General features: G+C 39.7%; 1 protein-coding gene across 1 annotated transcript; it reads right to left on the reverse strand.

Moving 5' to 3' along the window:
• Positions 1-8,816: 8,816 nt before the first annotated feature.
• Positions 8,817-14,946, reverse strand: LOC135225391 (uncharacterized). The gene is made up of 7 exons (XM_064264726.1): positions 14,734-14,946; positions 14,324-14,549; positions 13,847-14,153; positions 12,938-13,757; positions 11,954-12,899; positions 11,590-11,828; positions 8,817-8,939 (listed from the first exon to the last, which is right to left on the reverse strand). Exons 1-7 carry the CDS (start codon positions 14,944-14,946, stop codon positions 8,817-8,819), a joined length of 2,874 nt encoding a protein of 957 aa, XP_064120796.1.
• Positions 14,947-26,535: the final 11,589 nt, after the last annotated feature.

A 26,535-nucleotide genomic window follows, 5' to 3' on the forward strand; every position in this document is an offset into this window, starting at 1 on the left:
ACGAGGCCGTCCGGAAATTTATATGCCCCTTGAAAGTACCACCACCAGCAAATTTAAATGTGCCCAGGCAAAGTAAAGGGAACAGAAACAAGGTTATCAGTTACGGAAGTGATCAGGAGTGTAGAATTCCCTAACCGGGGCGAAGGTGCAAATCCTATAGCTGGTTCACTTAAGGTATAGATTCTTGGATGAGCCGTATTCTTGAGAGACGTTTGTTTGGCGGCAGGTGATTGGCTGGTACCGGGAGGTAGGCAGCTCCCAGCCAATCAGCGCCTGCCAAATAAAGGTCTCGTAGGCATAGGGCTCACCCAAAACTCTACCTTAAGTGAACCAGCTATAGTTACTCCATCTAAATAAACCTCCGTAGGGGGGATTAGTGCCGTCAGTGATCCTCACGCAGTGCGCTGTAGACATCACTTGAGGCTTTCGTCCCTTCTACTGTATCTCCGTTCATATTCTCTCGTAGTCAAATGTGAGGTTTTCCTCCTTTTATGCCTTTAAACCCGTTTTACTCTCAATTTCTCTTTCTCTTTCAGCGCTGAATGGGCTCATAGTTCCCATTACTTGGCCTTTGGCCTAAATTTTTTGTTCTATTCCGTATTCAAAGAAACAAAAACCTTAAGAGCTATTTCCAATTTAAGAGGTCTGGCTGTTATGTTTTTTTTTTTTCGGATGGTGCATCATGAATAATTTCATATCATACGATGAGTATTCTAACAGTTTTACGACGCCTAAAATAATGACCAGTGGTACGGGTGCATTTTTAAGGAAAGCTTTTAACACACTTAGGAAATGCTGTCCATTATTGACGGAGCATTGAAGTAAGCCCGAGAAATCTATTTTTGTATTAAATCATTCTCCCAATAGTTCGAACGCCCACTCTCAATATAGTGTGAATTTTCTTTTCCTCATACACTACCTCCATGTTTCTTGTTTTTCCCATATATTTCGTATTTTAACCCGAGGACGGTATTGGAGGCTTCTTCGGTTAATATTTACCCAGAGCAAGATTATCAACCTTACCAAATAGGAAATAAACGAACAGAAACAAAGATGACGTTGGAATTGGTTTATGTTAATTTTTTCTCTAGATAAGAAACATAAAGTGACAAAGATCATCATGTCGTTATGTTGAGTTATCATCTTGATTCTTATCGAGAGAATTTAATCAAAACATTCTTCCCTGCCTTCGTTAGTTTTTCTGCTTAATTTTTCTCATCTTATCATAATCTTATTTATCATTTGTTTCTAAAGCCTTGACATGATATTGTCGTGTTTTCAAACATTTTTGCTGATTCTGATTACTTCCTCTCGTTAAAAATAGAAATAATATTTTTGGTATTATGGAAATATACAGGTTAAAAAAAGCTTTAGGCGTAGGAGAAGATTTGCGTCAAAGGTTACAGGAGATTCCTCATCTGAAAGGGTCAAATCTGTTTATCAGTATTCATTGGAAAGCTAAATTAAAGGAGAAGTTACTACATATCTTCAGTGGTTTCTCTTCCTTTCAATTTCCATGTGTGGAACTTTCTTCCTGTTTTTTTTCATTACTTCTGTATTTCTTTTCCCGCACTTAATTGCTTTTCTAATTGGGCCTGTAATATTCTGCTTTTCCAATCAGGATTACAGCATACTTTGAAATGACAATCTGTAAGTTTGATTTATATAGATCTGTGACAACTAAACCCATTCACAGCTGAAACGGAAATTAACAGTAAAAGGTTTCTAAGGTGTTACAAGAGGAAAACCTCAAAGCAGTTGCACTATGAAACAATTGTTAGGAGAGGGTGGGCATTAAGATAGATGAAAGAGAATATGAACGGAGGTACAAAAAGGAATAAAAGTAGTTGCAGCTAGGGGCCAAAGGGACTGCAAAGAACCTTAAGTAATACCTACATTGCACCGAATGAGGTGTATTGGCGGCACTATCCCCCATACTTTATCCATAGTTAAAATTCTACCTATTTTCCGTTGCAATTTTCTTGTTTCATCTTATATTATTTTTTCTCCTCTTGGCAAAGGCATCTGATTGCATCTCCCATCGGCATTTGTTTGAAGGAACTTAAAGTTGGTAAGTATTTAGTGGTTCCACTCGAAGTGAAGCCTGATAGCCCAAGATGACTAACGATCTCCTTAGACCTTCTCAAAGGCTCCTTCGCCAAAGGTCTCTCTTTGAAAGTCACAGACCAGTCGATTCTGATGAGATGAGCAAGTTCCTTGAACACCTTTCTTCATTTGTTACTAAGGGAATTCTCACAGAAACCAAAGGTTCAGAGTTCCCATTGCCTTATATTCTACTTAAAATAACAGAGTTGAAGAGGTTCGGTCCTGTCTCGACATCAGGGACCCAGCGACCTAGGAGATACCAGATTGCGGCAGAACAATAATAACAAAATCGAGGTCAGTTGTGATAACATTTTTGTAAGGCAGCGTAGTAGCGGCATCATGGTGAAAGAAATGTTATCATTGGCGACAAGAGAGATCTGATTTGAAATTTTCGTAATGTAGGTTGGAATAATTGCTGAAGTCATGGTGAACGGATAAAATTGCTTGTACCTCTCTAGTTCAAGCGATCTTTGCTAATTTTGAGAAAAAGAACATAGTGGTATTGAAGGTAAGATGAGACTAAAACGTAACTATACTCTTTAACTCACCGGTGATCAAAGTCTTGCTGGGCAGATCATTATAGATAAAGAAAGGGACAAATAAACTAAAATTCCCGTTATGATATCAAGAACACATGGTTGGCACGTGCCCCTAAATAGAATAATGAACAGGGTGGTTGACAACTCGAAATTGAACCTTGCATTACACATGAAGTGGTTATATATATATAATATATATATATATATATATATATATATATATATATATATTATATATATATATATATATATATATATATATATATATCTAAATATATACTATATATATATATATATATTATATATATATATATATATATATAAACACACACTCTACTTCATGTGTAATACAAGGTTCAATTTCGAGTGGTCAACCACCCTGTTCATTATTATACTGAGGGACACATGTCAACAATGTGCTCTTGATATTGTAATGGAATTAATATATTTGGTAAACTTTTATATTGTAGTTATGCTTTTGACTTCACACATTAAAGTAAATTTCTGTTTGTTTTTGTCCAGTTTATTTATATATGTCGTTTGAAGGTTGGACTTGGGGTTTTTACCTCCCCCCCTCTAAGGGTAGTTATAGTTTTAATTGGTAATTAACCCTTGTAAATGTTTTTCTTTTCATGGTTGACGGTGTTTCGACTGTTTGTGACCCGTTTTGTTTTCATCTCCGCTTCTGATATGGGAACTTGCGGAGTGATGAAGAGTTAGTTAACGGCTCCCTGTAGAGAGGTTATCAGCTCCTATATTTTTCCTGACGGCTTGTGGTAAATTACTCTGATGTTCTGAAGACGTCCTCGACTTTGTGAAGCTATTGGCATCTTGGAGGTGTTCCTTTTCATCCCCCTACGAACAGTACTTTTTGTAGACGTCTCTGCGGTCTGTGTAAAGAAATCGTGTGACGCTCTTCCTTTACAAGACGTATACTTCGGGGTTGTGATGCCCTAACTTGCTTGATGTACTTTTGGAGGCGAACCTCGCCCGTCATTTGCCCTTGCCCTCAGTTAGCTGAACCTCTGGAGTCGTAAAGAGGCCTCCCAGGGTCGAAGAAGAGGGTAAGATCCCAGACCCTGTGTGTATTTACTATAAATATTCTCTCTTATAGACGACCTGAGTTGGGTGTTTCATCCTTAGTGACACAATTGGAGTTAACCGTTGAAGACGAGACTTCGCGCTAATATTAAAGAGACGATTTACTATGAAGCACTGGAATAGTGGAGTGATAGTTAATTTTTCTTGACTACAAGATAATTATGTTTCATAGTCCTAATGTACGCTTATTCGAATGTGTGGTTTGATTAGGTTTAAGGCTATTTTTCTTACTTTGTCTCTTACTTTCGTAACGACCAGTGCATCTGTGTTTTCTATCTCCCCTAGTAACTTTTTCTTTTACTTTAGTATGATAGTTAGCTAGGCGAATGTATTTTTGGATTTTTTTGTAATTGTGAGTTTTGTTTTGCTCTTTCTTCCCTAAAGTACAGCTTTCAAGGGATTTCTTTGTAATGATAAGACCTTTTTGTTGTAATAAATAATTAAGTATATGTTTAGTCTCTGTATCCTTCTCTTTGAGGAAATACTTTGGGTTGTTGATGCTCTGGTTATGAGTCCTACTCATTACCATAGTGGTAAGGACTTTAGAAGTGGATTAAAGAACCTCTGAACTCATTACCATCTCTAAGAGTTCATAACATAATTGGCGACCGTTTAACAGGATCTACTACCAGACATTGACATTCAGAGGGTTTTCTCGAGGAGGAGTGCAGAGAAAGGTGGGAAAAGGATAGGTTTGCTTGATAGGCTTTTAAGTGATAGGAGTTTTATTTTCTCCCTCTCTCTCTTTCCCCATTTAACTTAGAATATGCCTTATTTCGAGTTTCAAGTTGAGGAGGCTGCGGCCGAATTTTTCAGTAATCCTGATTGGGAAGAAAATATTTTTGATTTGAAACGTGAGGAGTTGTGGTTTTTGTCTCAGTTTTTGCGTTTGGAACTGCCAGCAGAAATTCGTAAAGGACAGTTACTCAAAGAAGTGCTGAAAGCTGCTAAAGAGTACCAAGGGAAGGTGAGTGTCTCGGATATGAACAAAAATCAAGAACAGGGCAACGTTACTAACGATGGAAACCGGGAACTAGATGAAAGTAACATTCATCAGGTAAGTGAGTTGAGACTCAGTATTTTGAGGGAGGAAGCGAAAATTAAAGAGTTGGAGTTAAAAGCTATGCAGTTTCAAGCAGAAGAAAAAGCTAAAGAAAGGGAACACGAGATTATCTTGCGTAGAATGGGTAACAATAATAGTGATAATAATAGTAATAGTAGTGGCTCTGTGGGTAATTTTAATTAAAGTTAGTACCATTGTTCAATGAGGAAGATGTCCCAGAATTTTTCACTTCTTTTGAGAGGATAGCTAAAAGGTTGGTTTGGCCGAAAGATATGTGGACCACTATGATACAATGTCGTTTGAAAGGGAAGGCTCAGCGTGTATATAATACACTTAATGAAGATCTTTGCAACGATTATGACACAGTGAAAGCCATAATTCTCAAGGCCTATGATTTAGTTCCTGAAGCTTATAGGCAGAAATTTCGCAATTTCAAGAAAGAGCCAGTGATGACATTTGTAGAATTTGCGAGGCAGAAGGAACAGTTTTGTGAGGACTGGTTGAAGTCTAAGGATATTGACAATTTTTCTAAATTAAAGGAATTGATTTTGATAGAAGAATTTAAAAGGACTGTGACTAGGGAGTTAAAAATACATTTGGATGAATTAAAACTGGACTCATTACAGGAGATCGCTATTGCGTCGGACGAGTACTCTCTCACCCACAAACAGGAAAAGTTAACAAGGGAAGTATCTATAAACAATAGGAAATTTTTCAATGGTAGTTGGAGAAGGAATAACCAGAACAGACAACAGGAGTCTTACAAACCCGATTTTGACAGGAATACGAGTAATAAGAATAATAGTAATTATGATAATAAAACTAGTAGTGTAAATAGTGTTAGTTCTCGTAGTTATGTCAATACTAGTAGGAACGTGGGTAACAACACTAAGGCTATAGAATCAGGAATAGTTTGTTTTTGGTGCAGTAGGAGGGGTCATGTGGAGTCTCAATGTTTCTCGAGAAAGAAATATTTCGAAAGAAACCCGAAACCTGTCAGTGTTGTAACAGCAGATAAACCGCCTAGGGAGGACGAATCTAGATGACTTAGATTTCGTAAGTACATAACGGACGGATTTATTTTCACGGATGAAACTAAACAGATTGGGACAAAAATTAAAGTATTGAGAGATACTGGGGCTGCTCAGTCATTAATTTTACGAGGGTCTGTCCCGGATGGATATGTTTATAAGAATGATGAGTATGTAGTATTGGGTGGTTTCCCGAATACAGTGGATTCATACCCACTAGAAACCTTTTATCTAAATACTAATTATTTTTCAGGTGAAGTAAAATTGGCGGTTGTTGATAGTTTGCCAATTCCTAAGATAGATTTAATTTTTGCTAATGATTTGTCCATTACTGATGAAGCTTGTATCTTTCCAATTCTGTCTGTGGTCGGAGTAGGGGACGACCACTGTCCTATGAGTGATATTTGTAAACCTATCTCGGTAATAACGAGGTCAAAGGCAAAAGAGGTTGACCTGGCCGAGGTTGATTTGGATTTGGATGTGATTGATGAACTTAAGAATGACTTTGTGACAAATAGTACACTTACTTTTCGAGACGTAGAGTGGGATTCCAAGGCTTTTAGAAAAGCCCAAACTGTTGAATTTCATGAATTTATTAGTAGTGATAGTAATGATTTATCGAAGCCAGTATTCTGTAAAGAGAGAGGTTTACTCTACAGGGTTAGTAGGTCAGCTGATGCACCTGCTGATCAGGTAGAGGTTTCCCGTCAGTTGGTAGTTCCTGAGAAATATAGGAATGAAATTTTGTCATTGGCTCATGAAAACAATCTTGCTGGGCATCGGAGTCAGAAAAAAGTTTCAGAAGGTTGCACGGTATTTTTATTGGCCCGAATGCGCCGAGATGTAAAGCACTATGTGCTGTCTTGCAGGGTTTGTCAGTTGGTGGGGAAGCCTAACCAGAAGATACCTAAAGCCCCACTTATTCCCATACCTTCAGTTGGAGAGCCTTTTAGAGAGGTGGTGATCGACGTTGTGGGTCCTCTCCCGCGGACGCGCGGGGGCAATGAGTATTTGTTGACAATTGTGGATAGGATGACTCGCTTCCCGGAGGCTGTCCCCCTGAGGAGTATTCGGAGTGAAAAGATTGTGGATAATTTGATTAGCTTCTTTACTAAGTTTGGCATACCTCGCACTTTGCAATCTGACTGTGCTACTAATTTCACCAGCAAATATTTTAAGAATAAAATGTCTGAATTAGGGATAAAACACATTACTTCTTCTCCGTATCACCCTGAGAGTCAGGGCCAGGTGGAAAGGTTTCACCAGACCCTGAAGTCTGTTTTGAAAAAGTTTTGTATGGAGTCAGGAAGAGAGTGGGATGAGGAGGTCCCGTATGCCTTATTCGCTATTCGTTCCGTTCCAAATGAAGCTTTGGGATACTCTCCTTTCGAGCTTGTTTTTGGGCATTGTGTGCACGGCCCTTTGGAGGTTGTACGTGAACATCTGGAGGGGGAGACTCCCGAGGTCAACATTCTTGATTATTTGTCAGGGCTTCAGGAGAAACTAAGAGAGGCATGGGAGTTTGCTAAAGAGAATTTAGCAGAAAGCCAGGAGGTGATGAAAAACAGATACGATGTTGGGACTCAAAAAAGGGTGTTTAAACCTGGAGATAGTGTTCTAGTTTTGTTGCCCTTCCCAGGAAATCCTTTGAGGGCACAGTTTTCAGGGCCCTGGAAGGTTCTGAAGAAATATAATGACGTGAATTATTTGATAGAGACCCCAGGTAAAAGGAAGAAAACTAGAGTATGTCATATTAATATGCTCAAACCTTATATAAGTAGAGATGTAGAATTAGCTGAAGATGCAGACGTGGACCCCGTCACTTTAGTCAATGTAGAAGTAGACACAGAGGTAAATACAGTAGAGTCTGTAGTTAGTAATAAATTATCTGTTACACCCGATGCATTGAGTAGCAATTCTGAAATTTTAAATAATCTGCAAATTAAATTTCAGCACTTGGATCCCGGCATGGGGGTTCCTGTATCATTAATTAACCTGATCAATGAATATAGAGATATTTTTCAGGGACACTCCAGGTAGAAACACGTCCTCGAACATGATGTGGATGTGGGGGATGCAAAACCCATTAAGCAGTGCCCCTACCGACTTAACCCAATAAAGAGAGACATAGTGAAAGAGGAAGTGCGATACATGCTAGACAATGATTTAATAATTGAACCTAGCAGTAGTCCGTGGAGTTCACCTGTGGTGCTAGTTAAGAAGGAAGGCGGACAAAACCGTCTGTGCTTCGATTACCGAAAGGTGAATGCAGTAACTACGACTGACTCCTTTCCTCTACCCAGGGTGGAAGACTGTATTGATCGTGTTGGGTCTGCAAAGTTTTTGACAAAATTGGATCTTTTGAAAGGCTATTGGCAGGTGGGTCTTTCCCCCCGAGCGAGACAGATTTCGGCCTTTGTGACAGGTGACGGCCTTTTCGAATGCAAGGTGATGCCATTCGGAATGAAGAATGCGGCTGCCACATTCCAGAGGCTGATGAATTACATAACCCAAAATTTGGAAGGTTGTGTTGTCTATATAGATGACCTTATCATTTATAGTGATGATTGGAAGACTCATCTTAAAAGATTGAGAGCTTTGTTTCAGGTGTTGCGGAAGGCTGGCCTAGTGGTAAATCTTAAAAAGAGTGATTTCGCTCAAGCAAAGGTAATTTACCTCGGTCATGAGGTGGGCCTGGGTAAAGGTCCGGCCCCCAACCCAAGAAGGCTAATGTGGAGGCAGTTGCAGATTTTCCAGCACCTCTTAATAAAAGGGGCGTTAGGCGTTTCCTTGGTATGGTCGGCTATTATCGCCGATTCATTTGCAATTTTTCTGACATAGCCAACCCGCTCACAAACTTGTTAAAGAAAGGTGTCAAATTTATTTGGTCTCCTGAATGTCAGGAGGCTTTCGAAAAACTGAAAGCTACCTTAATTAGTTACCCTTTGTTGCGATCCCCAAATTTCAAATTGCCTTTCAGGTTAGGTACCGATGCCAGCGATTTGGGACTTGGTGCTGTTCTGTTGCAAGAGGATGACACAAAAACACTACACCCGTGCTACTTCTCCAAGAAATTGTCGCCAGCAGAAGGAAAATATTCTACAATAGAAAAAGAGGCATTGTGTCTAATAAAGGCATTGGCCCATTTTAATGTTTATTTAAGTAATTCTAACTCTCCTATTATAGTTTATACAGACCACAACCCCTTAGTCTTTATCCAACGTTTCAAAGATAAAAATATGCGAATTCTTAGGTGGAGTTTGACTCTCCAAGAGTATGATCTCGAGATACGGCATATACCAGGTAGAGACAATATAGTTCCCGACGTTTTGTCTAGGTCCTTTACAATAGAATGATTTTTCCGTAATGACAACCATTATTTTTTTCAGGAGTTCACTTAATTTGTTTCTTGCTTTGATAAAAAGTTAAAGTAATCTTTAAGGTAATTTTATTTAATTTTTGAATTCTTAAAAAAAAAAAAATTTTTCTTTTAGATAATTTTTTTTCCTTTTTGGTGGGGAGGTGTAATGGAATTAATATATTTGGTAAACTTTTATATTGTAGTTATGCTTTTGACTTCACACATTAAAGTAAATTTCTGTTTGTTTTTGTCCAGTTTATTTATATATGTCGTTTGAAGGTTGGACTTGGGGTTTTTACCTCCCCCCCTCTAAGGGTAGTTATAGTTTTAATTGGTAATTAACCCTTGTAAATGTTTTTCTTTTCATGGTTGACGGTGTTTCGACTGTTTGTGACCCGTTTTGTTTTCATCTCCGCTTCTGATATGGGAACTTGCGGAGTGATGAAGAGTTAGTTAACGGCTCCCTGTAGAGAGGTTATCAGCTCCTATATTTTTCCTGACGGCTTTTTGTGGTAAATTCTCTGATGTTCTGAAGACGTCCTCGACTTTGTGAAGCTATTGGCATCTTGGAGGTGTTCCTTTTCATCCCCCTACGAACAGTACTTTTTGTAGACGTCCTTCGCGGTCTGTGTAAAGAAATCGTGTGACGCTCTTCCTTTACAAGACGTATACTTCGGGGTTGTGATGCCCTAACTTGCTTGATGTACTTTTGGAGGCGAACCTCGCCCGTCATTTGCCCTTGCCCTCAGTTAGCTGAACCTCTGGAGTCGTAAAGAGGCCTCCCAGGGTCGAAGAAGAGGGTAAGATCCCAGACCCTGTGTGTATTTACTATAAATATTCTCTCTTATAGACGACCTGAGTTGGGTGTTTCATCCTTAGTGACACAATTGGAGTTAACCGTTGAAGACGAGACTTCGCGCTAATATTAAAGAGACGATTTACTATGAAGCACTGGAATATGGAGTGATAGTTAATTTTTCTTGACTACAAGATAATTATGTTTCATAGTCCTAATGTACGCTTATTCGAATGTGTGGTTCTGGATTAGGTTTAAGGCTATTTTTCTTACTTTGTCTCTTACTTTCGTAACGACCAGTGCATCTGTGTTTTCTTTCTCCCCCCCCCCTAGTAACTTTTTCTTTTACTTTAGTATGATAGTTAGCTAGGCGAATGTATTTTTGGATTTTTTTGTAATTGTGAGTTTTGTTTGCTCTTTCTTCCCTAAAGTACAGCTTTCAAGGGATTTCTTTGTAATGATAAGACCTTTTTGTTGTAATAAATAATTAAGTATATGTTTAGTCTCTGTATCCTTCTCTTTGAGGAAATACTTTGGGTTGTTGATGCTCTGGTTATGAGTCCTACTCATTACCATAGTGGTAAGGACTTTAGAAGTGGATTAAAGAACCTCTGAACTCATTACCATCTCTAAGAGTTCATAACATATGTAGCGCAACTGCAGGGGCTTGCGCCTGCCAACAATCATATTCAAGACCATTGACACCTCAACCAACCATACGAACGAGGCATGTAACGTCACGACGTTGAAGTCGTTACAGACATTTCATTCTGCAAATTAAATAATTACAATAATATTTTTATCCTACTTTACAGAGAAATGTCAACAGACTAAATTAAATTAAAAATTACACTTAACATTACAACTTACAAAAAAAAACAATAATAAGTATATTACAACAAAACCAATCAAAACAGAAGTAACAAATTTGAATATGAATCGACCAGTAAATTACAAATGGAATTGATCAATCAATCCAGTTACTTACTCCAAGCTATTTAGTTGGAGGGCGCAGTCTTATTCTAAATTATTAATGGCGATCTCGAAAGAGAACCGCCCAGCTCCAGGCCTCAAGATCAAGTGTAAAACAACGATTCTTTGGGCAGATTTTCGCTTGTTAAAGAATTCGTCCAGTACCTAGTTTGGCAACTAAACGACCCCAAATTTTATAATTGGCTAGTTCAATAATGGAAATAGAAGACGCGATTCGTGTCTGTTTACACTCCGGAGCTTTATCTCGGGTTAATTTTTGCTCTGTTATAAATTATACACGTTTTTTCATGAATATTTAAAATCCAACGTTTTTGAACCTTTTTTGCAACAAATTTTACATACTAGAATTATAGATAAAACTTTATCTCATTTGATAAATAAGCAAGAAACAGGAACTTGAATTTTTTTTTTTTTTTTGCATTTTTAATTTATTTTTATTTTTTTTTACTTTTTTTTTTACTTAATAAGAACATGAAACAAAACGACAACATATAGAAAAGTACTCAATTAGATGAAATTGCACTTTTTGTAACAAAATTTTACGTTATATGCAACTGAAAATCACACGTATGTTACTGTAAATGTCTACAAATCAGTACGTTCATGTTCCTCAGAATGACAACCAAATCTCTGACCGACTTAGTGACAAACTTAGATTTTTCATCAGACTTATACCGCACCGATACTGAACGTGTTATATTATCAGACGACTTGTTTTCAGAAACAACTTCGCCCCAATGCCACTTGTTACGCACGGGATTAGTATCTCTGATTATTACAATATCATTTATCTCTACTCCCCGGTTGGAATCTGACCACTTTTCTCTGGGAAGAAGAGCTGGAAAAATTTGATCATACCATATTTTCCACCAATGATTTAAAAAAAGTTCATTCAGTGCGAGTATTTTTGTGTACTCTATTTGCTCAGGTGTTTTAGCCAACTCGAAAGTTCACTGATATCACCGCTTGATCTACCCAAAATAAGGTCATTTGGACGTAGTAATCTCACAGCGTCTAATTTGGCAACATTATTTCTATGAACACCTAAAGGCCTATCATTTATCATATCAGCAACACTGTACATTAGTCTCTGCAAACGCAACTTGGTAAATTCAGGTTTTCTCGAAGCAGTGACAGCTTCTAAAGTATTCTTCACAGTTCTGATCATCCTCTCAGCTTGTCCGACTGACGAATGAGCTCCAGATGGTACGAAGTGCCAGGTTGTTGTAGTTTCAGGATTTGTCTGAATCTTTGCTATCTTGGTATGGTTCCAAAGGCTCTCCATGACGTTTGCAGCAACACGGATTTGCGAACCAAGATCTGCAGTCACAGACGTGGGTTTTCCGCGGATTCTAGTGAAAGCATCGAAACCTGCAAGGAAGCAGTTGGTATCGTAACCTTCAAGGACCTCTATGTGGGCCGCACCAGACGCACGACACACGATGACCAGAATCCAGGCTTTACCAGAATTTACCCGGTAATTTCTCGTCTCGCGGCGATCTGCGATGGTATTGAACGGACCAGCTATGTCAATGACCACATGCTCGAATACTGGTGATCGCACGAGTTGTTCCACCTTACGAGGAGCGATCTCTACTTGGGCGATCTTCTTCCGTAGAAAGCGACAATATGGGCACTGCGACACAAATTTGCTGACGAACCGTTTACCGTTGAGGATCCAGAACTGCTCACGTACTAGGGCAAGAGTAGTATCCGCACCAGAGTGCTGCGGTTGGTGACATTTATGCACCAAGATCTCTGCAAAGGGTTCAGAGTATGGTATAATCACAGGCGGGTTTGATAGAGCAGCACCAGTACGACCTAGTGCTCTCCACACACCGTCGGCATCCAGTATTGGGTTCAGTGACTTTAGCTTATGTTCCACATCTGACGGTAGCGACTGCTGAGCCTGTTGAATATGAAAAAAGTTTGATATTACTAACTCACGCTTGGTAGGCACAAATGTATCATTTCAGCAAACCATCTCGAACGTTCTGCTTTCGTCATACTACTGATGGCAACTGGAGTAGTCTTCACTGTTCTCTTCAGTCGATCTCTGAAAAATTGTGAAGCATTTTCCATAAATCTTATGATTCTAGAGATGCGACGTTTAATCTTCATCAGGCTGTCATTTTTGTCAACTGTTATGTTAAATGTTTTTAGGATATCAAGAATAACTGAATAATCTTCATTTGTTTCACCATCAATCTGGACACATAGTGACTTGCATCTTCCAATGGTCATCCGTGGATCTTTTATTCTTATGTCCAGATCTTCTTTTTTCGCATGAACTTCATTTGAATGTTTGACTGGCCATTCGTTGATGTCCTTCTTCATGAAGTCTGGACCTTTTTGCCATCTGTAATCCTTTCCCATTTCAGATGGGTTAAGACCGCGTGACGCATCATCGGCAACGTTGTTTCCAGAGTCCACATGGTACCAATCGCGAATATCAGTCAGAGTTTGTATTTCACTGATACGGCTGGCTGTCCACATGTTGAACTTGTAGGGCTCATGACGCAGTTGTCCCAGAACTATGGTGCTGTCAGTTAGCAGCATTACCCTTTCAAAAATGAAGCTTGATTTTTTGACAATAGTCTGTTGCATTCTGGCACCCAGCAGACATCCAAGTAACTCACCACGGGGGATCGTTAACGTCGGAATTTGTGGCCAAGGTTCTGCCTTTGACATGGCAAGAACAGATGCTCGCTCGCCATTTTCCAACTTCCAGTTGTAGTACGCGACACATCCATAGGCAGTCTGAGAACTATCACAAAAAAATTACTAGAGGGTGGGGGGGTTTGGGGGTGGGGGGTTGCCAACCTGCTTAGTTCCGGTGTAAGACAGCGAACAAACCTGACTTCTTTTAGACCGTAGATCGAACGAATCACTTCTTTACACCGACTGCGGGTTGTAGGTAGGTCATCATTACCATCTAGAATCGGATCATCCCATTCCTGTTTGAGGCGGAATATTTGACCTAGTTCGTGCTTCAGGCAGATGGTAACCGGAGTTGCAAGTCCCGTCGGATCATAGATGGTTGCTATGATCTGTAGATAATTTCTTCGACTGAAAGTATCAGGGAAGGCATCATCAAAGTCTTCTAAACTGATATCTTCCTCTGATCTAATGCCTCTCCTTTTCTTTGAGAAGTTAATCCTACCTGAAATGGAAATTTCATCGTTTGTAGAATGATATATTATACCCAGGATCCTTTCCTGCTCTGGTGTCCGTCGCACATTGTCAGGTACATCCGGGCACTTCTTTATGTCGGCATCAATATCACTTCCCTTCCACCGATCATGAAATGCTTTATGATGAAGGATGCCTCACTAAGGACAATGTTGAGTTCCTTAGCAAGTTGTAATGCCGTGGAAACATCATCAACACTTGTAGTACCATCATCAACATACAAGTTCGATTTTACGAATTCGTATACCTGTGGGTACTTGTCCTTGAATTTCTCAGCTATGATGAGCATTGCTACACTGCATATACCACCTGCCGGAGTAGTTCCCCAGGAGTTTCGTAGTAATCGCAGCGTCTTTACTTCTTTTTCCTTGTCCAGTTGATTCCACAAAAGGCGGTGCAGATGAGATTCTTCTGTCTCAGGTGAACAGTGAAGTATGCTTTACTTATGTCCATTGCAACCGGTATTTTTCTTTCCTGGAACCTTAACAGCAGGGTTGGAATTGGTGGAATCAAATTTGGTGGTGGTTCCCACAAGGAGTTTATAGCCTTGCCTTTAAATGGAACACTTGCATCAAATATGATTCTGAGTGGGGTTGAGGAACTATGCTCATTAAAGTGTGCGAAATGACAGATGTAGTAACTTTGCCACCATTCGATTTCCACTGCACATCCTCCTCAGCTGTAACCTCTGTCATATAGCCGTCGTTGATCAACTTTTCAAATTCTTCTACATACCAGTTCTTTAAAGCTTCGTTTCTGGACATGGTACGTGTTAACGAATTTAGGCGTTTGAGGGGCAAATAGGTCGATGTCCGACAAGGTAACGGAAGCTTTCCTTCCATGGTAACTTGCAAACGAATATCTTCTGTTCAGGGTCGTAGGTGAGACAACACTTGTATGTCTGTACTCTTCGCTCCTCTTCTGAGTTTATACCGACCGCGTCGCACCGATGACAAACCGGACCATCCTCTACTTCACACATACGATCAAACACAGTCTCAGCACTGGTCTTTATTGAAAGAACAGACTGTCCGCCATTTTCTGCAACCTGCTGCACGGAGCCATTGCTCCGGGCTTTATCTGTGGAAACTTCCCCTTTCAGCCGTTCAGCATGACTTACTGCAACTGATGACGTTGACTGCAGAAGAACAGCAGAAATCTTTCTGTTGAGGAGCTCCGACAGCATCACACTTGGTTCATGAGAATTGGCGGCAAAAAATGTCTCGTGAGAACCGTGTAGAATGAACCCGAAGTTTAGTCTCAGCTAAAACAAGGTTTTTTGGTTTTCTCTTGTCTTCACCGTTCGCTGGCCGGAAATATGCTGGCATGATTGTCTCCGATGAGCAACTCGATGTCACCGTGAACAGGCTCTAAAAGTTCTGATGGATCGACATCTTCTTTGAACATGTCAGCAGCTACATGATAACTGCCTCCATCAAGTTCACCAATATAATCGACACCAATGCAATCAACTGCAGTCACGAAGTTACCTTCTGCATCGTAGAGTGGGATGCTGTACAGATCAGCCGGTCCCCAATCTTGTGGCTGGCTCTCCCCAGCAGTCCCTCATCATTAAGTTCTTGATTCTGGATACTGGTTTGATACAAGCTTCCCTTGCCACCGAGTTCAGAATCTGTGAGACAGTGGCTCCCAAATCATAAAGAACTGAAACATCAAAAAAATTCCCTTTCCTTTTCATGAAGGCTGTATGACTAGGTCTCATTGTGTTCTGGCCTAGATGATGACGGAGTTTCTCGCAATCAACAAGACCATAAACCAGGCTTGACGCAGCTAGGCAAGCAGCACGAATAGAGTATGATGGTTGTCTGGCATCTTGCAATTAACCTCCTGACAAACGTGCTTATTTCTGCACTGATTTGAGGGGTGAGAACCAAAGCACTTTTCACACCTGGTTATGTTCTTTCAAGGTTTCTTTCTTTTTTATGGATGAAAGACCTAGGAACACTCTGCATTCAGAACGTTTGGTGATCAGCCATAGAATGAAAAACACACGATTGAACGGAAGATGGGGAATTTTTTGGCTTCCTGGTTTTCGATTCCTTCCAACCGTTACCCTTTTTGGGCGTTCCATTCTTGCCAGGCTTGACACCTTTCGAACCGCTGTTACCAATGTTTCTGTCCTTACTGCTAACCTGATAATTCTTAACGACCATCGTCGGCTCTTCTCTGAAAATGTAACTAGAATGAGCTTCTGCTCGCAATTTAGCTGTTTCTTCGATTGAGGCTGCCGTGTCGGCCATTCCTAAGAGTAGATCAAAGGAGGCTTCGGCATCAAGGTCGTCTGCCAGAATTTTTCTGTCGATTCTCCTGCGCAGTTCTACTGGAATTTTTTCCATTACGATGGAAAATGCCGACTCACCTAACGCAGACGTTCGGTTTACCGATCTCAGGTCCTCTTTAAGCGACAGTAAGTTCCGTTACCAATCGACGAAGACCATCTGCATCAGACTCGCTTCTGACAGGCCTAATGTCATGGACGTCCTTGAGGACTGCGTCACGGATGGTGTTTCCCCTTCCGTAAATACAATCTAATGCTGACCATGCGTTCATCCCAGCTCGATTTCGACTGAACAATGAGGGCCTTCTCTCGAGTTTTCTCGCAATGCTTGCTCTCAGTCTTAAAAAAGCGCCACATCTCCCCATACATCTGGCCCTGAACTAATATCTCAAAATTTTTTCTTGAACTCTTTTTGATTACCGATCGAAAACTTCACCATCCCACGTCGGACAAGAAAGTTTCTTCAATTGACGAATGACGAATTAGATTTGCTGACCGCATTAGCATGCTTAAGAATGTCCTCTTTTACCGATAGCTTTTCCATTAGTTCATTTATCTGCGTCCTCAGCTTGTGGAAGGTAAAACCCCACCCGCATCACGCAAGTTTTCAAAGTTCGCACAAGTCAGATTGCCTGCGGAGACTCTTTTCAAATCACTATATGATTCACGAAGAGAGTTCAATGATAAGCTTAGATCATCAACAGTGGCGTTCTCTGCATCTGCTAAGATGGCCTCGGCATCTAAACTTTCAATAGTCCAGGTCTCAAAGGCAATGCCAAATTTCTTCTGAGTCGAAGATTTCACTTTCCTGGGAGGCATGTTTGCGAGATTGAACAGTAAACAGCAGTACAACACTCGAACGATGAATTCAGCGAGCCAGTTATGAGAAATGGAACACAAGAAGTATTGCTTCAAATTGCTTCAAAACACCAACTTTGGGTCGATAACTGATAATAGCCACTTTTCTAGACGATGAGTCATTTACGGAACCAAACTAGTTAGGCATTCAAACATTCAGCTTTCGCGAACTAAACTCGTTGACACTTTTTTTTTTTTTTTTTTTTTTTTTTTTTTTGCTGTTGTTGACAATGAAGCAATTTATGAACGAGTTGACCTTGAGGACAATTTACATACCACAAGGCACAAATTGGAGCGAACTTACTTTAAAGTTTCCTCGATTCCGCAGAGCACTTGGAAATGAAATGTAGCGCAACTGCAGGGGCTTGCGCCTGCCCAATCGATTAAGACATTGACACCTCAACCAACCATACGAAACGAGGCATGTAACGTCACGACGTTGAAGTCGTTACAGACATTTCATTCTGCAAATTAAATAATTACAATAATATTTTTACCTACTTTACAGAGAAAATGTCAACAGACCTAATTAAAATTAAATTACACTTACATTACAACTTACAAAAAACAATAATAAGTATATTACAACAAAACCAATCAAAACAGAAGTAACAAATTTGAATATGAATCGACCAGTAAATTACAAATGGAATTGATCAATCAATACAGTTACTTACTCCAAGCTATTTAGTTGGAGGGCGCAGTCTTATTCTAAATTATTAATGGCGATCTCGAAAGAGAACCGCCCAGCTCCAGCCTCAAGATCAAGTGTAAACAACGATTCTTTGGGCAGATTTTCGCTTGTTAAAGAATTCGTCCAGTACCTAGTTTGGCAACTAAACGACCCCAAATTTTATAATTGGCTAGTTCAATAATGGAAATAGAAGACGCGATTCGTGTCTGTTTACAACATAATTGGCGACCGTTTAACAGGATCTACCACCAGACATTGACATTCAGAGGGTTTTCTCGAGGAGGAGTGCAGGAGAAAGGTGGGAAAAGGATAGGTTTGCTTGATAGGCTTTTAAGTGATAGGAGTTTTATTTTCTCCCTCTCTCTCTTTCCCCATTTAACTTAGAATATGCCTTATTTCGAGTTTCAAGTTGAGGAGGCTGCGGCCGAATTTTTCAGTAATCCATGATTGGGCAAGAAAACAAATATTTTTCTGGATTTTGAAAAACGTGAGGAGTTGTGGTTTTTGTCTCAGTTTTTGCGTTTGGAACTGCCAGCAGAAATTCGTAAAGGACAGTTACTCAAAGAAGTGCTGAAAGCTGCTAAAGAGTACCAAGGGAAGGTGAGTGTCTCGGATATGAACAAAAATCAAGAACAGGGCAACGTTACTAAACGATGGAAACCGGGAACTAGATGAAAGTAACATTCATCAGGTAAGTGAGTTGAGACTCAGTATTTTGAGGGAGGAAGCGAAAATTAAAAGAGTTGGAGTTAAAAGCTATGCAGTTTCAAGCAGAAGAAAAAGCTAAAGAAAGGGAACACGAGATTATCTTGCGTAGAATGGGTAACAATAATAGTGATAATAATAGTAATAGTAGTGGCTCTGTGGGTAATTTTAATGTAATGTCAGCGTTAAAGTTAGTACCATTGTTCAATGAGGAAGACGTCCCAGAATTTTTTCACTTCTTTTGAGAGTATAGCTAAAAGGTTGGTTTGGCCGAAAGATATGTGGACCACTATGATACAATGTCGTTTGAAAGGGAAGGCTCAGCGTGTATATAATACACTTAATGAAGATCTTTGCAACGATTATGACACAGTGAAAGCCATAATTCTCAAGGCCTATGATTTAGTTCCTGAAGCTTATAGGCAGAAATTTCGCAATTTCAAGAAAGAGCAGTGATGAACATTTGTTGTAGAAATTTGCGAGGCAGAAGGAACAGTTTTGTGAGGACTGGTTGAAGTCTAAGGATATTGACAATTTTTCTAAATTAAAGGAATTGATTTTGATAGAAGAATTTAAAAGGACTGTGACTAGGGAGTTAAAAATACATTTTGAGAATAAAACTGGACTCATTACAGGAGATCGCTATTGCGTCGGACGAGTACTCTCTCACCCACAAACAGGAAAAGTTAACAAGGGAAGTATCTATAAACAATAGGAAATTTTTCAATGGTAGTTGGAGAAGGAATAACCAGAACAGACAACAGGAGTCTTACAAACCCGATTTTGACAGGAATACGAGTAATAAAGAATAATAGTAATTATGATAATACAAAATAGTAGGTAAATAGTGTTAGTTCTCGTAGTTATGTCAAATACTAGTAGGAACGTGGGTAACAACACTCAAGGCTATAGAATCAGGAATAGTTTGTTTTTGGTGCAGTAGGAGGGGTCATGTGGAGTCTCAATGTTTCTCGAGAAAGAAATATTTCGAAAGAAACCCGAAACCTGTCAGCGTTGTAACAGCAGATAAACCGCCTAGGGAGGACGAATCTAGATGACTTAGATTTCGTAAGTACATAACGGACGGATTTATTTTCCACGGATGAAACTAAACAGATTGGACAAAAATTAAAGTATTGAGAGATACTGGGGCTGCTCAGTCATTAATTTTACGAGGGTCTGTCCCGGATGGATATGTTTATAAGAATGATGAGTATGTAGTATTGGGTGGTTTCCCGAATACAGTGGATTCATACCCACTAGAAACCTTTTATCTAAATACTAATTATTTTTCAGGTGAAGTAAAATTGGCGGTTGTTGATAGTTTGCCAATTCCTAAGATAGATTTAATTTTTGCTAATGATTTGTCCATTACTGATGAAGCTTGTATCTTTCCAATTCTGTCTGTGGTCGGAGTAGGGGACGACCACTGTCCTATGAGTGATATTTGTAAACCTATCTCGGTAATAACGAGGTCAAAGGCAAAAGAGGTTGACCTGGCCGAGGTTGATTTGGATTTGGATGTGATTGATGAACTTAAGAATGACTTTGTGACAAATAGTACACTTACTTTTCGAGACGTAGAGTGGGATTCCAAGGCTTTTAGAAAAGCCCAAACTGTTGAATTTCATGAATTTATTAGTAGTGATAGTAATGATTTATCGAAGCCAGTATTCTGTAAAGAGAGAGGTTTACTCTACAGGGTTAGTAGGTCAGCTGAATGCACCAACCTGCTTGATCAGGTAGAGGTTTCCGTCAGTTGGTAGTTCCTGAGAAATATAGGAATAAAATTTTGTCATTGGCTCATGAAAACAATCTTGCCTGGGCATTTCGGAGTCAGAAAAACGTTTCAGAAGGTTGCACGGTAGTATTGGCCCCGAATGCGCCGAGATGTAAAGCACTATGTGCTGTCTTGCAGGGTTTGTCAGTTGGTGGGGAAGCCTAACCAGAAGATACCTAAAGCCCCACTTATTCCCATACCTTCAGTTGGAGAGCCTTTTAGAGAGGTGGTGATCGACGTTGTGGGTCCTCTCCCGCGGACGCGCGGGGGCAATGAGTATTTGTTGACAATTGTGGATAGGATGACTCGCTTCCCGGAGGCTGTCCCCCTGAGGAGTATTCGGAGTGAAAAGATTGTGGATAATTTGATTAGCTTCTTTACTAAGTTTGGCATACCTCGCACTTTGCAATCTGGCTGTGCTACTAATTTCACCAGCAAATATTTTAAGAATAAAATGTCTGAATTAGGGATAAAACACATTACTTCTTCTCCGTATCACCCTGAGAGTCAGGGCCAGGTGGAAAGGTTTCACCAGACCCTGAAGTCTGTTTTGAAAAAGTTTTGTATGGAGTCAGGAAGAGAGTGGGATGAGGATGTCCCGTATGCCTTATTCGCTATTCGTTCCGTTCCAAATGAAGCTTTGGGATACTCTCCTTTCGAGCTTGTTTTTGGGCATTGTGTGCACTGGCCCTTTGGAGGTTGTACGTGAACATCTGGAGGGGGAGACTCCCACGGAGGTCAACATTCTTGATTATTTGTTGGCAGGGCTTCAGGAGAAACTAAGAGAGGCATGGGAGTTTGCTAAAGAGAATTTAGCAGAAAGCCAGGTAAGGTATGAAAAAAGCAGATACGATGTTGGGACTCAAAAAAGGGTGTTTAAACCTGGAGATAGTGTTCTAGTTTTGTTGCCCTTCCAGGAAATCCTTTGAGGGCACAGTTTTTCAGGGCCCTGGAAGGTTCTGAAGAAATATAATGACGTGAATTATTTGATAGAGACCCCACGGTTAAAAGGAAGGAAAAACTAGAGTATGTCAATATTAATATGCTCAAACCTTATATAAGTAGAGATGTAGAATTAGCTGAAGATGCAGACGTGGACCCCGTCACTTTAGTCAATGTAGAAGTAGACACAGAGGTAAATACAGTAGAGTCTGTAGTTAGTAATAAATTATCTGTTACACCCGATGCATTGAGTAGCAATTCTGAAATTTTAAATAATCTGCAAATTAAATTTCAGCACTTGGATCCCGGCAGGTCTGTATCATTAATTAACCTGATCAATGAATATAGAGATATTTTTCAGGACATCCAGGTAGAACCCACGGTCCTCGAACATGATGTGGATGTGGGGGATGCAAAACCCATTAAGCAGTGCCCCTACCGACTTAACCCAATAAAGATAGGACATAGTGAAAGAGGAAGTGCGATACATGGCTAGACAATGATTTAATTGAACCTAGCAGTAGTCCGTGGCGTGTCACCTGTGGTGCTAGTTAAGAAGGAAGGCGGACAAAACGTCTGTGCTTCGATTACCGAAAGGTGAATCAGTAACTACGACTGACTCCTTTCCTCTACCCAGGGTGGAAGACTGTATTGATCGTGTTGGGTCTGCAAAGTTTTTGACAAAATTGGATCTTTTGAAAGGCTATTGGCAGGTGGGTCTTTCCCCCCGAGCGAGACAGATTTCGGCCGTTGTGACAGGTGACGGCCTTTTCGAATGCAAGGTGATGCATTCGGAATGAAGAATGCGGCTGCCACATTCCAGAGGCTGATGAATTAACATAACCCCAAATTTGGAAGGTTGTGTTGTCTATATAGATGACCTTATCATTTATAGTGATGATTGGAAGACTCATCTTAAAAGATTGAGAGCTTTGTTTCAGGTGTTGCGGAAGGCCTGGCCTAGTGGTAAATCTTAAAAAGAGTGATTTTCGCTCAAGCAAAAGGTAATTTACCTCGGTCATGAGGTGGGCCCTGGGTAAGGTCGCCCCCAAGAAGGCTAATGTGGAGGCAGTTGCAGATTTTCCAGCACCTCTTAAATAAAAGGGCGTAGGCGTTTCCTTGGTATGGTCGGCTATATCGCCCGATTCATTTGCAATTTTTCTGACATAGCCAACCCGCTCACAAACTTGTTAAAGAAAGGTGTCAAATTTATTTGGTCTCCTGAATGTCAGGAGGCTTTCGAAAAAAACTGAAAGCTACCTTAATTAGTTACCCTTTGTTGCGATCCCCAAATTTCAAATTGCCTTTCAGGTTAGGTACCGATGCCAGCGATTTGGGACTTGGTGCTGTTCTGTTGCAAGAGGATGACTCGAAAACACTACACCCCGTTGCTTACTTCTCCAAGAAATTGTCGCCAGCAGAAGGAAAATATTCTACAATAGAAAAAGAGGCATTTTTTGGTCTAATAAAGGCATTGGCCCATTTTAATGTTTATTTAAGTAATTCTAACTCTCCTATTATAGTTTATACAGACCACAACCCCTTAGTCTTTATCCAACGTTTCAAAGATAAAATATGCGAATTCTTAGGTGGGGGAGGTTTGACTCTCCAAGAGTATGATCTCGAGATACGGCATATACCAGGTAGAGACAATATAGTTCCGACGTTTTGTCTAGGTCCTTTACAATAGAATGATTTTTCCGTAATGACAACCATTATTTTTTTCAGGAGTTCACTTAATTTGTTTCTTGCTTTGATAAAAAGTTAAAGTAATCTTTAAGGTAATTTTATTTAATTTTTGAATTCTTCAAAAAAAAAAAATTTTTCTTTTTCCAGATAATTTTTTTTCCTTTTTGGTGGGGAGGTGTAATGGAATTAATATATTTGGTAAACTTTTATATTGTAGTTTATGCTTTTGACTTCACACATTAAAAGTAAATTTCTGTTTGTTTTTGTCCAGTTTATTTATATATGTCGTTTGAAGGTTGGACTTGGGGTTTTTACCTCCCCCCCCTCTAAGGGTAGTTATAGTTTTAATTGGTATTTAACCCTTGTAAATGTTTTTCTTTTCATGGTTGACGGTGGTTTCGACTGTTTGTGACCCGTTTTGTTTTCATCTCCGCTTCTGATATGGGAACTTGCGGAGTGATGAAGAGTTAGTTAACGGCTCCTGTAGAGAGGTTATCAGCTCCTATATTTTTCCTGACGGCTTGTGGTAAATTACTCTGATGTTCTGAAGACGTCCTCGACTGTGAAGCTATTGGCATCTTGGAAGGTGTTCCTTTTCATCCCCCTTCGAACAGTACTTTTTGTAGACGTCTCTGCGGTCTGTGTAAAGAAATCGTGTGACGCTCTTCCTTTACAAGACGTATACTTCGGGGTTGTGAGCCCTAACTTGCTTGATGTACTTTTGGAGGCGAACCTCGCCCGTCATTTGCCCTTGCCCTCAGTTAGCTGAACCTCTGGAGTCGTAAAGAGGCCTCCCAGGGTCGAAGAAGAGGGTAAGATCCCAGACCCTGTGTGTATTTACTATAAATATTCTCTCTTATAGACGACCTGAGTTGGGTGTTTCATCCTTAGTGACACAATTGGAGTTAACCGTTGAAGACGAGACTTCGCGCTAATATTAAAGAGACGATTTACTATGAAGCACTGGAATAGTGGAGTGATAGTTAATTTTTCTTGACTACAAGATAATTATGTTTCATAGTCCTAATGTACGCCTTATTCGAATGTGTGGTTTGATTAGGTTTAAGGCTATTTTTCTTACTTTGTCTCTTACTTTCGTATACGAACCAGTTGCATCTGTGTTTTCTATCTCCCCCCTAGTAACTTTTTCTTTTACTTTAGTATGATAGTTAGCTAGGCGAATGTATTTTTGGATTTTTTTGTAATTGTGAGTTTTGTTTTGCTCTTTCTTCCCCTAAAGTACAGCTTTCAAGGGATTTCTTTGTAATGATAAGACCTTTTTGTTGTAATAAATAATTAAGTATATGTTTTTAGTCTCTGTATCCTTCTCTTTGAGGAAATACTTTGGGTTGTTGATGCTCTGGTTATGAGTCCTACTCATTACCATAGTGGTAAGGAACTTTAGAAGTGGATTAAAGAGAACCTCTGAACTCATTACCATCTCTAAGAGTTCATAACATAATTGGCGACCGTTTACAGGATCTACTACCAGACATTGACATTCAGAGGGTTTTCTCGAGGAGGAGTGCAGAGAAAGGTGGGAAAAGGATAGGTTTGCTTGATAGGCTTTAATGATAGGGAGTTTTTATTTCTCCCTCTCTCTCTTTCCCCATTTAACTTAGAATATGCCTTATTTCGAGTTCAAGTTGAGGAGGCTGCGGCCGAATTTTTCAGTAATCCTGATTGGGAAGAAAATATTTTTGATTTGAAACGTGAGGAGTTGTGGTTTTTGTCTCAGTTTTTGCGTTTTGAACTGCCAGCAGAATTCGTAAAGGACAGTTACTCAAAGAAGTGCTGAAAAGCTGCTAAAGAGTACCAAGGGAAGGTGAGTGTCTCGGATATGAACAAAATCAAGAACAGGGCAACGTTACTAACGATGGAAACCGGGAACTAGATGAAAGTAACATTCATCAGGTAAGTGAGTTGAGACTCAGTATTTTGAGGGAGGAAGCGAAAATTAAAGAGTTGGAGTTAAAAGCTATGCAGTTTCAAGCAGAAGAAAAAGCTAAAGAAAGGGAACACGAGATTATCTTGCGTAGAATGGGTAACAATAATAGTGATAATAATAGTAATAGTAGTGGCTCTGTGGGTAATTTTAATGAATGTCAGCGTTAAAGTTAGTACATTGTTCAATGAGGAAGATGTCCCAGAATTTTTCACTTCTTTTGAGAGGATAGCTAAAATGGTTGGTTTGGCCGAAAGATATGTGGACCACTATGATACAATGTCGTTTGAAAGGGAAGAAGGCTCAGCGTGTATATAATACACTTAATGAAGATCTTTGCAACGATTATGACACAGTGAAAGCCATAATTCTCAAGGCCTATGATTTAGTTCCTGAAGCTTATAGGCAGAAATTTCGCAATTTCAAGAAAGAGCCAGTGATGACATTTGTAGAATTTGCGAGGCAGAAGGAACAGTTTTGTGAGGACTGGTTGAAGTCTAAGGATATTGACAATTTTTCTAAATTAAAGGAATTGATTTTGATAGAAGAATTTAAAAGGACTGTGACTAGGGAGTTAAAAATACATTTGGATGAATTAAAACTGGACTCATTACAGGAGATCGCTATTGCGTCGGACGAGTACTCTCTCACCCACAAACAGGAAAAGTTAACAAGGGAAGTATCTATAAACAATAGGAAATTTTTCAATGGTAGTTGGAGAAGGAATAACCAGAACAGACAACAGGAGTCTTACAAACCCGATTTTGACAGGAATACGAGTAATAAGAATAATAGTAATTATGATAATAAAACTAGTAGTGTAAATAGTGTTAGTTCTCGTAGTTATGTCAATACTAGTAGGAACGTGGGTAACAACACTAAGGCTTATAGAACAGGAATAGTTTGTTTTTGGTGCAGTAGGAGGGGTCCATGTGGAGTCTCAATGTTTCCTCGAGAAAGAAATATTTCGAACGAAACCCGAAACCTGTCAGCGTTGTAACAGCAGATAAACCGCCTAGGGAGGACGAATCTAGATGACTTAGATTTCGTAAGTACATAACGGACGGATTTATTTTCACGGATGAAACTAAACAGATTGGGACAAAAATTAAAGTATTGAGAGATACTGGGGCTGCTCAGTCATTAATTTTACGAGGGTCTGTCCCGGATGGATATGTTTATAAGAATGATGAGTATGTAGTATTGGGTGGTTTCCCGAATACAGTGGATTCATACCCACTAGAAACCTTTTATCTAAATACTAATTATTTTTCAGGTGAAGTAAAATTGGCGGTTGTTGATAGTTTGCCAATTCCTAAGATAGATTTAATTTTTGCTAATGATTTGTCCATTACTGATGAAGCTTGTATCTTTCCAATTCTGTCTGTGGTCGGAGTAGGGGACGACCACTGTCCTATGAGTGATATTTGTAAACCTATCT

The sequence above is a fragment of the Macrobrachium nipponense genome, chromosome 13 (assembly GCF_015104395.2).
Source record: "Macrobrachium nipponense isolate FS-2020 chromosome 13, ASM1510439v2, whole genome shotgun sequence".
Classification (NCBI taxonomy): Eukaryota; Metazoa; Arthropoda; class Malacostraca; order Decapoda; family Palaemonidae; genus Macrobrachium; species Macrobrachium nipponense.